This window comes from Semicossyphus pulcher, unplaced genomic scaffold (assembly GCF_022749685.1).
Source record: "Semicossyphus pulcher isolate SPU_LCO1_2020_fin unplaced genomic scaffold, fSemPul1.0.p SCAF_23, whole genome shotgun sequence".
NCBI lineage: Eukaryota > Metazoa > Chordata > Actinopteri > Labriformes > Labridae > Semicossyphus > Semicossyphus pulcher.
Genome location: NW_027211697.1, coordinates 13,212,117 through 13,224,835, shown reverse-complemented (window position 1 = coordinate 13,224,835; position 12,719 = coordinate 13,212,117). Strand labels below are relative to the sequence as shown.

The following is a 12,719-nucleotide window of genomic DNA, read 5'->3' as shown; positions in this document are numbered from 1 at the left end:
TTAATGACAAAAATCACACATGATCACTTCTGTCAAACACAACCCGCTGGAACGTGTTTCAGTACAGTCTTTACACGATTCAGTTTTCTTTTGTCACCATCAAATCTGTATTTCATTTCCTCAGTTTACATCATTATGTGAGTAAAAACTATCTTTTGTGTGCAATTGATAAAGCTTTTTAAATTAATGTGATAATCCTTTAATGAGGAAGAATTTATTGGGTTTCTCCAGCACACTGTGCTCACCTTTGCCTGACCTTTCTGAGAAGCACACCTCAGCTCCGCTCCGTTCACTCCCACATTCATTCAGTCAGAGCCCAGACTAATTGATTTGTCAATCACCCAAATGTGCCCGACGCTCAGACGTCTTATTCTTTTCAGGAATATGTGGTTCAAGTCAGAAACAGATGTGGAGGCTTATATTGCACTTGTGGTAGTTTAATGTCACTGACCTATTTTATTTTAGAAGAGAGAGAGGAGAGAGAGAGAGGATGGGGAAGGGATGGATAATAGGAGGGGAAGTTGGGCTGATCAAAGACAAAAAGGAGATGAAATGAGGAAGAGAAAGACGGATGTAGAGAGAATTTATCACACGGTTATCAGCTGGCACTTTGTCTCTTTTATGTACAGTCAGCAACAGCCGGGAGCAGTTATTGTGCATAGTTTGATTTATAAGCTGGGGTGAATATCAGGCCAGCGTCAGAACTGGGTCAATGGAGTAGTGAGTAACACACAAACACACTGCCATATATGCTACAGAATACTGTGTGTTTGCAGGGATATGTTTTTGCAATGTGTATGTTGTACACCTGCAGACGATTTACCAGGTGAGCTCACTTGTGTTTATGGAGTTGATTTGTTTGAGTGATGAAGGAACACTGTTTTGTTTATTTGAACAAAGGAGGGGAGGTTGATGCATTAACATTTGCCAATTTGAAACAGTGGGTAAGAGCAGAATATCAATGTGAAGAAGAGAAGTAGTAGCACAGTCAGACAGGCCCCGAACAGAGGGAAACATAATAATGTGCATAATGATAATGAGTCAGTGGAGGCGCTTGATACACTGTTGTCATTGGAATTTTAAATGAGAGAGTTTGGCAAGCATGACAAATGAATAGGCAGTGCCAAATGTTTAAGCACTCTGGGTGCTTTGCTATGTAGACTGGATGTGCACCTGATTTACCATCCGCAATAAAAACTCACAGTTTTAAGACCACTTAGATGATTTCACAAAAGATGTTTATTTGTTGACTGTCCTCCAAAGATGAAGAACGACTGTAATACCTCCTCTTGCAACTACATGAGGTGATAAAGATAAACCTCAGTGATACATTTAGATTAGCTTAAAACAGCTGTATTTAAGCGTGACGTTATGATGAATATGGAAGCTGTAAATGCTTTAATTCCCTACAATATTCTTCTGATTTGGCAACATCTGTTTCCCATCTGTCCCGAAGCCTTATAAAGAAATGTCTGACAGGCATTTTGCTGTGAAAGATGGATTTATTAAGGGTTTTGGGGGCTGAGGTATAATAGCTTTGCCTGCAGGAACATGAAGATCTGAAGGGAGAGTAAACCACATATATATGTGTTTCATTACAGTTAAGTTAATGAGGTATACCTCAGTGCATAAATTCAGATACATATAGAACTTTTCAGACAGCAATGAGTGTACAACTTGCGGTAGGAGCCAACATGTGAACAGCTTTATTTTACAACTTCATCTTTCTCTAAACATGATTGCAAACAGACCTGCCAGTACATTTGTATTTGTATTTGCTCTGTGTGAGTGTCTGGTGCAATGCCTTTGTGCACCTTCCTCCATCACATAAGTGTGTGTGTATGTGTGTGTATGCTTGCGCTAGGTGGAACCAGTTGGACCTGGCTATTGTGCTTCTGTCACTGATGGGCATCATCCTGGAGGAGATTGAGATCAGTGCTGCCCTGCCCATCAACCCCACTATCATCAGGATCATGAGAGTACTTCGGATAGCACGAGGTACAGACAGAATACAAGATGTGTAACACACACACACACACACACACACACACAGGTCCCAGCTGCACTTCCTTTAAGCCTCCTTGCTGATGTTTTAAAAAACAAGTCTTGAAACTGGTAACAACTTTTACAGGTCAGTGAGCCGTAGCATAGTAGCTAAAGTGCAAGGACTGTTTGTCTTTACACACATGCATGTGTGTGTGTGTGTGTGGGTGTGTGTGTGTTTGTGGGTGTGTACATGCGTGTGTTACACAGGTTTTAAAATAAGAACTGACCTTTCCACAGTTTAATGTTTCCCATTTAGTGTATAATTGAACCTGAGGGATTTTCTCCTAAATGTCCACACTTAAAATCTCTCTCTGTCTCTCTCTCTCACACACACACACACACACACACACACAAACACACACACAGTGCTGAAGCTGCTGAAGATGGCGACAGGAATGAGAGCCCTGTTGGATACAGTTGTTCAAGCCCTGCCTCAGGTATGCACACACACATGGACACACACACATATATATACACACACACTGTCACTCTCTATCTTTTTTCCTCATAGGCACTTACTCGACTCACCTATCGAAAGAGTTGGCCAGTCTCAGTCAAAAGCCAGAATGGTGCCCCACCCCACCCCACCCCACCCCCCTTCTTCCTCTTTTGGCCTCTGGGCAACTCTAATAGATGAGTCATTAATGCCACACACTGGTAGACTGGCACATACACGTGCACACAAAACAGACACGCACAACAGGCTTTGTCTTGTTTTCACTTTCAGCACCATGGAGAGCACCCAGACTCCCACTGCGACCACAGTGTGCTAGACACGGTGGGGATTCTTAAACCAGTCCATAGTTCATTTGGAGATGAAATGTCCACAGAGTCAGACAGCTTCTAGGCCGTCCCAATGTCAATATCATTCCTGATCACTGAAGGTTCAACGCCCTACAAAATTCCCAGCATGCATCTTGGCATAATCCTAAATAAAGAATAAAATGGGAGGCAGTGGCACACAGGAAAAGTCTTGATAAGGGTATGTAATATTTAAATATGCTGCCTGAGAATCATGTCTTCATCAGTGTCTCTGACTACTGCCTAAAGCTTTCTTTACTGGACCCTGATGTCTGTCTTACATAGCTTGACATCCTCATTACTTTACCTGTTAAAAGAATTTTGGAAGCATTTACTATTTTGTTGGCTTCATAACACAAAGATTCATACTAATCTCATATCCGAACGGTAATGTAGCTGGAGCCAGCAGTGGGCTAGCTAGCTTAGCATCAAGACTGGAAAGAAGGAGAACACCGTCAGACTAGCTCTGTCTAAAGGTTACAAAATGTGAACAGTGACACCTATAAAACTCACTACTTAACACGTTATACCATGTAGACCAAGAAAGAGAATACATATGTCTCCCAAAAGGTATCAAAGACAGACAGCTGTCAGGTTATATAGCCTCCTTCATGGATACACAGGCAGCCTTCACACAGTCTGACCCATTGACCATCAACAGTAAGATGAAGCAAACATGGAAGCAGCTGGTGTGGTGAGAGCAGGGCAAGCAGAGGTGAGAGAGAACAGATTCCTTGTCTTTCTTTTCTATTGATCCCCCTCTCATTAACACTGAGCCCTTTGCACTATCCCAAGGGCACCAGGGGAGGTAATTAAAACCAGGGCTAATTAAACAGTTCCAGGAGGTCTCACTCTCCGTGTGTACGGGTGTGTGAGCGTACTGCAGAAAAGAGTTAGACTGAAAGTCTTACACCTGGCGAGAGAATAACCTCAGGTGATATTACGCTTTATTTCACTGTGAAAATAAAATGGCAAGCTGCCGACGTTTCTTCATTACATCACAGAGGATACTGAGGACTGTATTGACATTTTAACAAAGGCTTGAGGATACAGATGAACAAAGAACACACTGTAAGAAGAAAAGGAGTCGGGATAATACCATCATGGCACACAGGGACGTCTGCTTGAATAATATTCATAAGCTTAAACATGATGAGAAGGGTTAGGGTTAGGGTTCTTTTCCAAGAGTATTGTATATACTTTAAAGGCTGTATATATAGATATAATAATCTATGCACTTACATTAAATGGGCGACAGGCTTATAATGTGTTAAGAGAAATGCATTTTCATAGCTTGTCTTGACGCCGTAAGACAAAGTCATTATACCTACAAGCGTCCTCCATTATCCTCTCCTCCCCGACTGATACAGAATGGGTGCAACATGCCGCTCACTAACACTAATAGCCAATTTCATGTTGGCACTAAAGGCCAGCCAGTTGTTTAATCTCTTCCCTGGGAATGACTAAGAAACCTGCAAAATGACATTAAGCAGATGTGGACACTGCATGAAACGCCATTTCTGCTTGGTAAGGTGTCACAGCCGTCCCCTGTGTAACTATCTGTATTTAGCTTTTGAGAAAATGTATAATGGTGCTGCTTGTATTGCTTTTTCATAAAATCATTGAATTAATAAAAGAGAACAAAATAAAACTAGTCCAAACTAAAAGTCAAGCTCATGCTTCTTTTCATCCATTTACAGAGGATAGTTCTTGTTATGTGCGTACTGTACAATATCATGTTCCTAATTAAATTTGTATTTCTCAAAAGTGCATTTATCCTCATCCTGGATCCCACAAAGACTCAGACCATTAAGAAGCACAGATTGTTAAGTACACCAGGCAGGGTTGCACTAACGTAGCCGTGCACTTGAAGCAAACCCCGGGACAGTCACATGTAGAATTATTGCAGCACTCCATACGAAAGAGACTCATCAGACTTTTCTGGATGTAATGAGGCGTATTTATCTACATGAAAAGTAAACTTTAATATTTTATAATGCTGGCCCTGCACTTAGATAGTTTCTACCTTTTTCACCACCTCCTGCAGCTCTTTCATTGTGTGTACAGTTGACCTGCTTAACATGAGGGAGACTAACCAGGCGAATCATCTCGAGCCATTTGTGTTGCAGCCTTTGGCAGCATTAACATTTAATAATTGAATATTCGTACAGGGTTTTTGCTGACTTTCTCCTATCAGTTATAATTATGGTGGATTTTAAAGGAGATAAGAAGACACAGACAAACATATCTGGAGAATAAAAGAGTTGGTTCTAATGGATGTATTTTTTCTTTTGCTAGAAATGGCTTTGCTCTGAAATCTCATTGTAGTCCAATCTTACGGTGCCTAAATTCAATCACAATCACAGTTGTTTGACTCGGCTTCTATTTACTGAGAGATTTTCCTCCAAACGAGGCGATATCAACAAAACATACAGGATTCTTCGTCTACAGCCAGGCATCATTATAACCCAGCCAAAACCTGCTGTAAACAGACAACAAGCCTCTGCCTCAAGTATCTCCACATCTCTGTTTTATGAACTTTATTTGCTTTACAGGCTATGTGTAATGTCTGGCATTGACTTATTGCTGATTTCTTTCCTAGAATAAACTCAGCGAAAAGCAAACATCAAGTATCTTTTCCTTGTTATCTAAACCTTTGTCTATAGAGCGTGAACAGTATATTTTAAGTTGTCAGAGCATTTCCTCACTCCTGGTAGAGCAGTTTTGTTAGCAGAGTGTTAAAGACAGTGGATATAACACTGGGTTGTGTAAACCTCTAATGGGATTAGATTTTGCCCTGAGTGTTTACTGTGCAACATCATCATCACCATTAAGTTCAGTGCAGACGCGGCGTGTTGTGGTGGAACTGAGCCAAGTCCCAAAACCCCCGAACTCAAAAATCCCAAACAGCTTCCAGAAACAAGTCAGAGTCCTACTTGACATTTGGACGCACACAGCTTACACCGTGTATTTGATACGCTGCCTTGTTCAGGAGCAGAGTTGAACAATATGCACGATGCATTCACAACCTGAAAGCAATACAGTGTTTTTTTTCTAAATCTAGTGACATTCTAGCTTCAGATCTTCAGGTTTTAAAATGACTGTTCGAGTTATAGTTGAAAGTGTCGGGTCTCATCTGCAATGAGTCCTTTATTTGATTTAAGACATTTTCTCAAACTTGGACACATTTAAGGAATTGTATTTATTTTCTGTAAAACAGAACAAATCATAAATGCATTATATGTAAAGTGTGTAACAAAAGTCTGTTCATATCTTTGTGTGCATGTTGCAGGTGGGTAACCTGGGCCTGCTCTTCATGCTGCTGTTTTTCATCTACGCCGCCTTAGGAGTAGAGCTTTTTGGAGAACTTGGTGAGAGCATGCTTAACTTTTTTAGAACGTTATGATATGTGAACCATTATATATACTGTAAATGGGCACCTATAGTTGTGATGTGTGGACAATATGCTCTTCCACTAGTTGGATTCATCCTTTGATCTCATGTGTGTGTAGTAAAGTTGAGATGAAGTGATTATTCCAGCTTGTAAAAGAGCAAATTGTCCACAGATTCTCACTGTTGCTGTAAGGCGATTATATACCAGCATATGTCAGTGTCTGTTTTCGTGCCCTGATCGTAAACTTAGCTTGTGCAAAATAAAGCTTAAGGACATATATTGACTTGATTATGAAAATCTCCTGATTTCCTCTGCATCCTTTATTCCTTTTCATCAGTTCTCTCTGCTGCAGTCAGACAACCATTAGGGAATCAGCCCACTCGCCACTATTCTGATACATAAGCACTGTCCTAAAATATCCGCATTGAAGTTGGTAGATATATCTTCCAAACTGTCACATTTCCCTTGTGTGCTGCTGCTGCAGCCAGTGGCAACACTGCTTACTATTGGAGCTTTGCAGGAGGAAGGATTAGTGGAAAAAAGCAAGTGTCTCTTTCTTGAGGCCATTCCAGAGATTATCTTGGGATATAAGCTCAAAGACAAATAGTGTTTGGTCACATTGCTACTGATTTGAGAACAGACTGTGTCTACACTGTGTTAGCTTGTTTGGACAGTCATCCAGCTTAGCGGCAGAAATGTTGGAGCTTCTGCAGTTTTGGGGAGTGATGACGTGTTAAGTGTTGAGTCAAATTCTCAAGTCTCTTTTTCTATTGTTACCCCTGCTTCCTCCCTGCTCCATTTTCTCTGTCTGTCTATCCTCTCACCTCCTTTTTATCTGTGACCTGATAACTTCTCCTCCTCCATCCACCTCCATACGTCATGCTTTCATTCCTCAGTTTGCAATGAAGACTACCCATGTGAGGGTATGAGTCGTCACGCTACCTTTGAAAACTTTGGCATGGCCTTCCTCACTTTGTTTCAAGTCTCCACGGGCGACAACTGGAATGGCATTATGAAGGTACAAAGTTACATTAAAAAGCATTACCTCTCCTCTTGTCATGCTCCCTGACGAAAGGAAAAGCTTGCTCAGCATTGGAAGCACAGTTTTCCCTGCTGATGGGCAAGGGAGTGACTGTGCCTCATTGCACAAATGCAGACACACAAAACACCAATTTCCCCTGAACGCACATCTACTGCCAGCAGCAGCTATCACCACTCCTCCGCACACCTAGGCTGCGAGGGGAAAAGAGATTATGCTGGAGCGTGTCGGGCGTGGACCATTAAACACACACTGGATACAGGCAATGTGGATCGTAGCGGGCCATGAAGTAAAGCAGCGGGCCACAGATGCTACCACGCCAAGTAAATCTAGCTCATTTTAGCCGTCAAATTAGTACCTGGGCTGTAAGGGAGGTAGACCTGCTTTGGATCAGTAAGACACAGGTGAGGCGGAGTAGTAATTAGTCGTGCCGTGACGATACAGTAGGCAAGGCAAGAGAGAAAATAATGAGGGAGAGGCAGATAGGTGATGGGGCACTGGGAGGAAAAGGAGGCACCAGTGAACTGTAATAAGAGGGAGGATGAGAGGATCGGAGGGGGGTTAGAAAAACTGTGCAGGGATGATGCTTTCTCCCCTTCAGAGGAAAAAGTAAAATGATAATAGAGGGAGGTAGAGCAGCCTGAGCGAGGGTGAGAGCAGTTTGAAAAGGGGAGGAACCCAAATATGTAAGACCTTAGATGAATGAAATAAAGTCAGAAAAAGGGAAGATGTGTGAGGGACAACAGTGTGCAGCCCGGGTGAGATATGTGAACTTCCTCCAGAAAACACTTGTCACTTCGGTTCTGCTCCGACTGACTCCACTGTCTGCTGTTTGTCAGAGTGGAAGACAACTCCAATAGACAGAAACTCCTTGTGTTGTTTTGCGTGAAAGGAAAATAATGACATGAATGATGATTATGAAAGTCACCATGAATACAAAGAGGCTTGTTTACATGAGCTAGCTGCAGTCTGTTATTACCTAAAATGTACTTTTAGCGTTTCAGAGCTCTTGCACTGATTCTAACTTTTTACAAAAAGCTGAATGTTACAAAGTTAGTGTTTGTTGTGCAGCTGTACTTTGTGTGTTTGTTTCACACTGCTCTCCTTCCTCTTTTCCTGCCCTGACCTTTTCCCTCCTCTCCTGCCTCTGTGACACCAGGACACATTGCGGGAGTGCCCACCAGACCATGGCACCGATGTGGACTACGCCTGCAATCCTAGCCTTCAGTTTATCTCGCCCATGTACTTTGTCTCCTTCGTGCTCACCGCCCAGTTCGTGCTCATCAATGTGGTGGTGGCCGTGCTGATGAAGCACCTGGACGACTCCAACAAGGAGGCCGCAGAGGAGGCGGAGATGGATGCAGAAATTGAGCTGGAGCTGGCCCAGGGCACCCTCTGTTGCATGGGCGCCCCCGGATGCGGGGGTGCGAAGATGGAGAAAGGACTGGTCGCTCCTGGATCAGGGCCTGGAGGACCAACAGGGGGGAAGGAGAGAGGAGGTTCCAGAGGAGATTTGGGAGAAGGAGTGAGGAAGATGCGACATGCAGCAGCCACTGCCCACCCAGGAGCGTACAACCCCCGGGACTCCAGCCGGACCCTGTACTCACCAGCACAAGTGAGTGTGTTTATCTGTTCGTGTGTGAGTTTGCAAGTTTTCTTATGTTTGCTTCCTTCTAGTGTGAAAGATGTTTTTTCTATGTGTAGGTGTGTAAGTAGGGATGTCTCGAACCCTTCTGCTGGATCTGGCATATCCAGGTTTTATTACGAATTCATTTCGACTGTATAAAAATACTTATTGATTTTGATCATTTGTGATCTTTGTATTTTTTCCCAGACATAACCACGCTGTAGCTCTGATTTAATGCTTCACTGTGGTCCTTTGAAACAGTGCAGCCATTGTGTTATGTAACACACTGTAAGCAAGTAGTCACATTAATAGTGACCAGCAGTTTCTGCTTAAAGGTGCTTTAGGATGAAAATGTTAATGTAAGCGTAGTGTGCCCCGGCAGCAGGGACATGTGCACTTTGGATGGGACACATTATCATCAATTATAAACAATTCAGATCAGCGTGTGGGGCAAAAAGCATAATAGAGACATCCCTACTTTAAGTATTCTTTTCTGTTTCTCTGGCTGCCTGTCAGTTTGCTTCTCTTCACACAGTATCGATGCATTAGGTCACGCAGAGAAAATTACATATTCAGTTCACAAGCTGGAAGAATAAAGAGGTAAACAATATGGCAGTAATTTCTGTATATTGTTTGAATGGTGCTGACATCGGAGAGATTAGGAAAGTGACAGCCACATTGCATGATTACACTCAGTTATTTAACATCTCTTTGTAAAATTTGGTGGTACTTTGATCCTTTTCCTTTAAAGGGCAAAGAAGGTTGAACATTTATAAAGAAAGGAGAAGGGCGACACTGAGCTTTGCCTGGATAGCATGTTGCATTGTGCAAAAGAAGCCGATTAACGTGGATGTAAAAGGATCCAGGCCTTCTCTTATATCTTCATTTCACCCTTTGAAAGTGTGTTTTTGTCTTTCTTCACTTAAGTCATAGCGACACATGTTGTCAGCAAGGAGAGAAAACCAATTTCAATAATTTTCCTCTTTGTAATTTAAGCTTTATAACCTTTTAGCACTCACATCAGACCACATGAGTTTGCAGACACGTTGGTAGCATTTTTTAAATGATCATTTTATGTCATTACTGCATCACAGTCTGACAGCAGAGCCTCACGTTTCCATTATGAAACCGCTATTTTTAGTCTGAGATATCCACGCAGAAACACACATGAAGATGACTCATCATCGGCCATCAAGTGTCTCACCTTTGCAGAGCTAAAGTTGGCTGCGTGGAGCCATTTTTAGCTCAGTGTTTTAGCACAGCGTTGGCTGACAAAGGCGTTTAATGCAGACCTTGGAGAACACACTGGCAGCATCCTCCCCTTCCTCTCTCCCTGTCTCTCTCTCTCTATCTTGATTTCCCCCTCTCTCATTGTCTGTCTCTCAAGTGATTCAATAAGGGATCTGGCAGACCGATGCAATTTATTCAGTGCACAGGTCCTTGGGGTTAGTGTGTGTGCGTTTGTGTGTGTGTGTATGTGCAATTGAAAAAGGCTCATGTGAGAAAGTGTACAAACTTGTGGCATCTGGCTTTGTGGTGAATTTCCACATGTGTTTTTTAACAGTAGCTTCTCTGACAAATACAAATGATTGATGCAGTGCAGCATATACACCTATAGGTTTAATAAGACTAGATAGATTTGATAGGATTTAATGGGCTCCATTAGCTTAAACATTCGCAGCTACAACTCGTGTGAATTCCATAATGTTCCATAATAAACAGTGAAAATGTCATTTTTGACTCCTTGGTGAAACACAGCTGATATATTGCAAAGGGACTAGAGGGGGCACTGTAGGAAGTCAACACACAGAGGAGAGAAGAAGGGAAGAAGAGAGGAGAGATAATAGCTGAGCCAGTGACAGTCAGATAGACACAGTAATTAATTTCAGCTCGCTCCTCTCTCTCTCTCTCTCTACTCTCATTCCCTGCAGACGGGCACTATTGTTGTCTACTAATACAGTTATTAATGGAGGCCAGCACATAGGCCACCACGGTCAATCAAACGTTATATTTTATCAAGCTCCCCACCTACACAGAATGAACTATCTCGGGACTGTCTGTGAGAGAGAGAAAAAGAAGGAATGGGTTTTATAAACATGCATTAAAAGGGCTCGATATGGCCGAGTCGGCCTCGCAGCCTGTTTGTCTTTAAGCCAAAATGTAGAACCACAGCAGCGTTTCATAAACCAACATGAGGTAGGGATATTTATAATTCTGGAAGTACAGTAACCTGTCTCTTGAATTTGTAGCCCCCTCATTTTCAAAACATGAGCCATGAGTGATCGTAATATAACAGCGTGAGTCAGAAATGTGTTTGCATAACAGACCTAAGTATAGTCCTATAAGCGCTGTTGTAGAAATTTGTTATCAAAATAGGCTTGTGTGGGGATTGAAGAGGAGTGACCTTGTTTCACAGTATCTTTTTGGATACATCTGCTGATGTAATAGTTATTCTAGTTGTTGTGAAACTGCTACAGGCACAATGCATCCAATTCATTGTGAAATACAGCGTCCCTCTCACAAACACAGAAATCATCTTTAAAGTAGTTTTATTTTTTCTGTCGGTAGTTTTTTCTGCCAGATTGGTTTCAGGGAAAACCAATCTGGCAGATGAGAGTCAAGCAAGGAGGGATCATTTAAGTCGCAGAAACAGCCCTGACTGATTCAGTCTAAATTGCTTTAAACCTAATAATACCCAGAGCACAAAGCAAATGCTTAAATCTTAAATTGTTTCAACAAGGTATTGAACAGCTTAATTGAGGTGATATATCAAATGTAATTGCAGCGCTCTCAGTGCTCAAGGCTTTGATAGTAAAATTATGTGTTACTTGGCTAATGAGGGTTTGGAGTCATAATATTGAGAAGCCTTTATTCCAGAGGAGAATAGTGTTTGGCACTAAAGGCCAACAAAGCATGAGAGAGGGATCTGTTGTGGTTTATTTGTACTTGATCTGTGAGACAGAGAAGGTATTTAGGATGTTTAGAAATGAAGGATCAGCCTGTGAAATCTGTGTTAGGGTGACTATATGTAATAGTGTGCCTTTGTGTTTCAGTACATAAGAAAGTGTAAAAGCATACCTGCGTGTGCACACAGACATTTTTATAACCTTACTCTGGTGTATGCATTTCCCTGCGTGTTCTTTGTCCTCGCATGTCCGCATGTGCACATGTTTGCGCCTGCGTGCAATACTGGTCTGCGGCCTGCGTCCCGTGTGTATGTGTTCGTGTGTGTATGTGTATATGTGTTCCAGGAGAGCCAGTGGCTGGACAGTGTATCTCTCCTCATCAAGGATACGTTGGAGGGGGAGATGCTGATGATCGACAACCTCTCCGGTTCGGTCTTCCACCACTACTCCTCTCCTCCACCCATCTGCAAAGACTGCAAGGGCCACCCACAAGAGGTACCACCCTCAAAACGCATGAATGCAATGATGCATGAAATAAACAAACACACGCACAAACACTCAAACTCAGACTACAACCACATTCAACATTTGGCAGACACAACTATCCAAACCACTGCACAGTAACGTTCTCTCATCTTAGATGCATACACTTTCAACATGAGCATTGTGTGCATCATTAAAGGCTCCAACCCACTGAGCTTTACAGGGCCAACCTGGAGGTCCATATTATTTAAATGTGTCTCTAAATGTTTCTAGATCCGGTCATTTTTTGACCCCTGTTGTTTAAAAATAATGAGCCCAGAAAAAAATCGTGTGACATTTTTCCCGAACAACATAATTCTCCTTGAAAAAAGTCACAATATAATCTTTGATCCCTGTTGCTGAGTTCTTTGACAGTTGCGTTCA

The 12,719-nt window shown here is 42.3% G+C and overlaps 1 protein-coding gene across 1 annotated transcript in view; it reads left to right on the top strand.

The window, feature by feature from the left end:
- LOC138602487 (voltage-dependent T-type calcium channel subunit alpha-1I-like) overlaps positions 1–12,719 on the top strand; it is a 114,151-nt gene that overhangs the window by 87,964 nt on the left and 13,468 nt on the right. The window contains exons 28-33 of the mRNA XM_069673949.1: positions 1,865–1,998; positions 2,413–2,483; positions 6,140–6,218; positions 7,138–7,259; positions 8,440–8,895; positions 12,159–12,308. Of these exons, the coding sequence (XP_069530050.1) occupies positions 1,865–1,998; positions 2,413–2,483; positions 6,140–6,218; positions 7,138–7,259; positions 8,440–8,895; positions 12,159–12,308 (1,012 nt within the window). The remainder of the gene's footprint in view (positions 1–1,864; positions 1,999–2,412; positions 2,484–6,139; positions 6,219–7,137; positions 7,260–8,439; positions 8,896–12,158; positions 12,309–12,719) is intronic.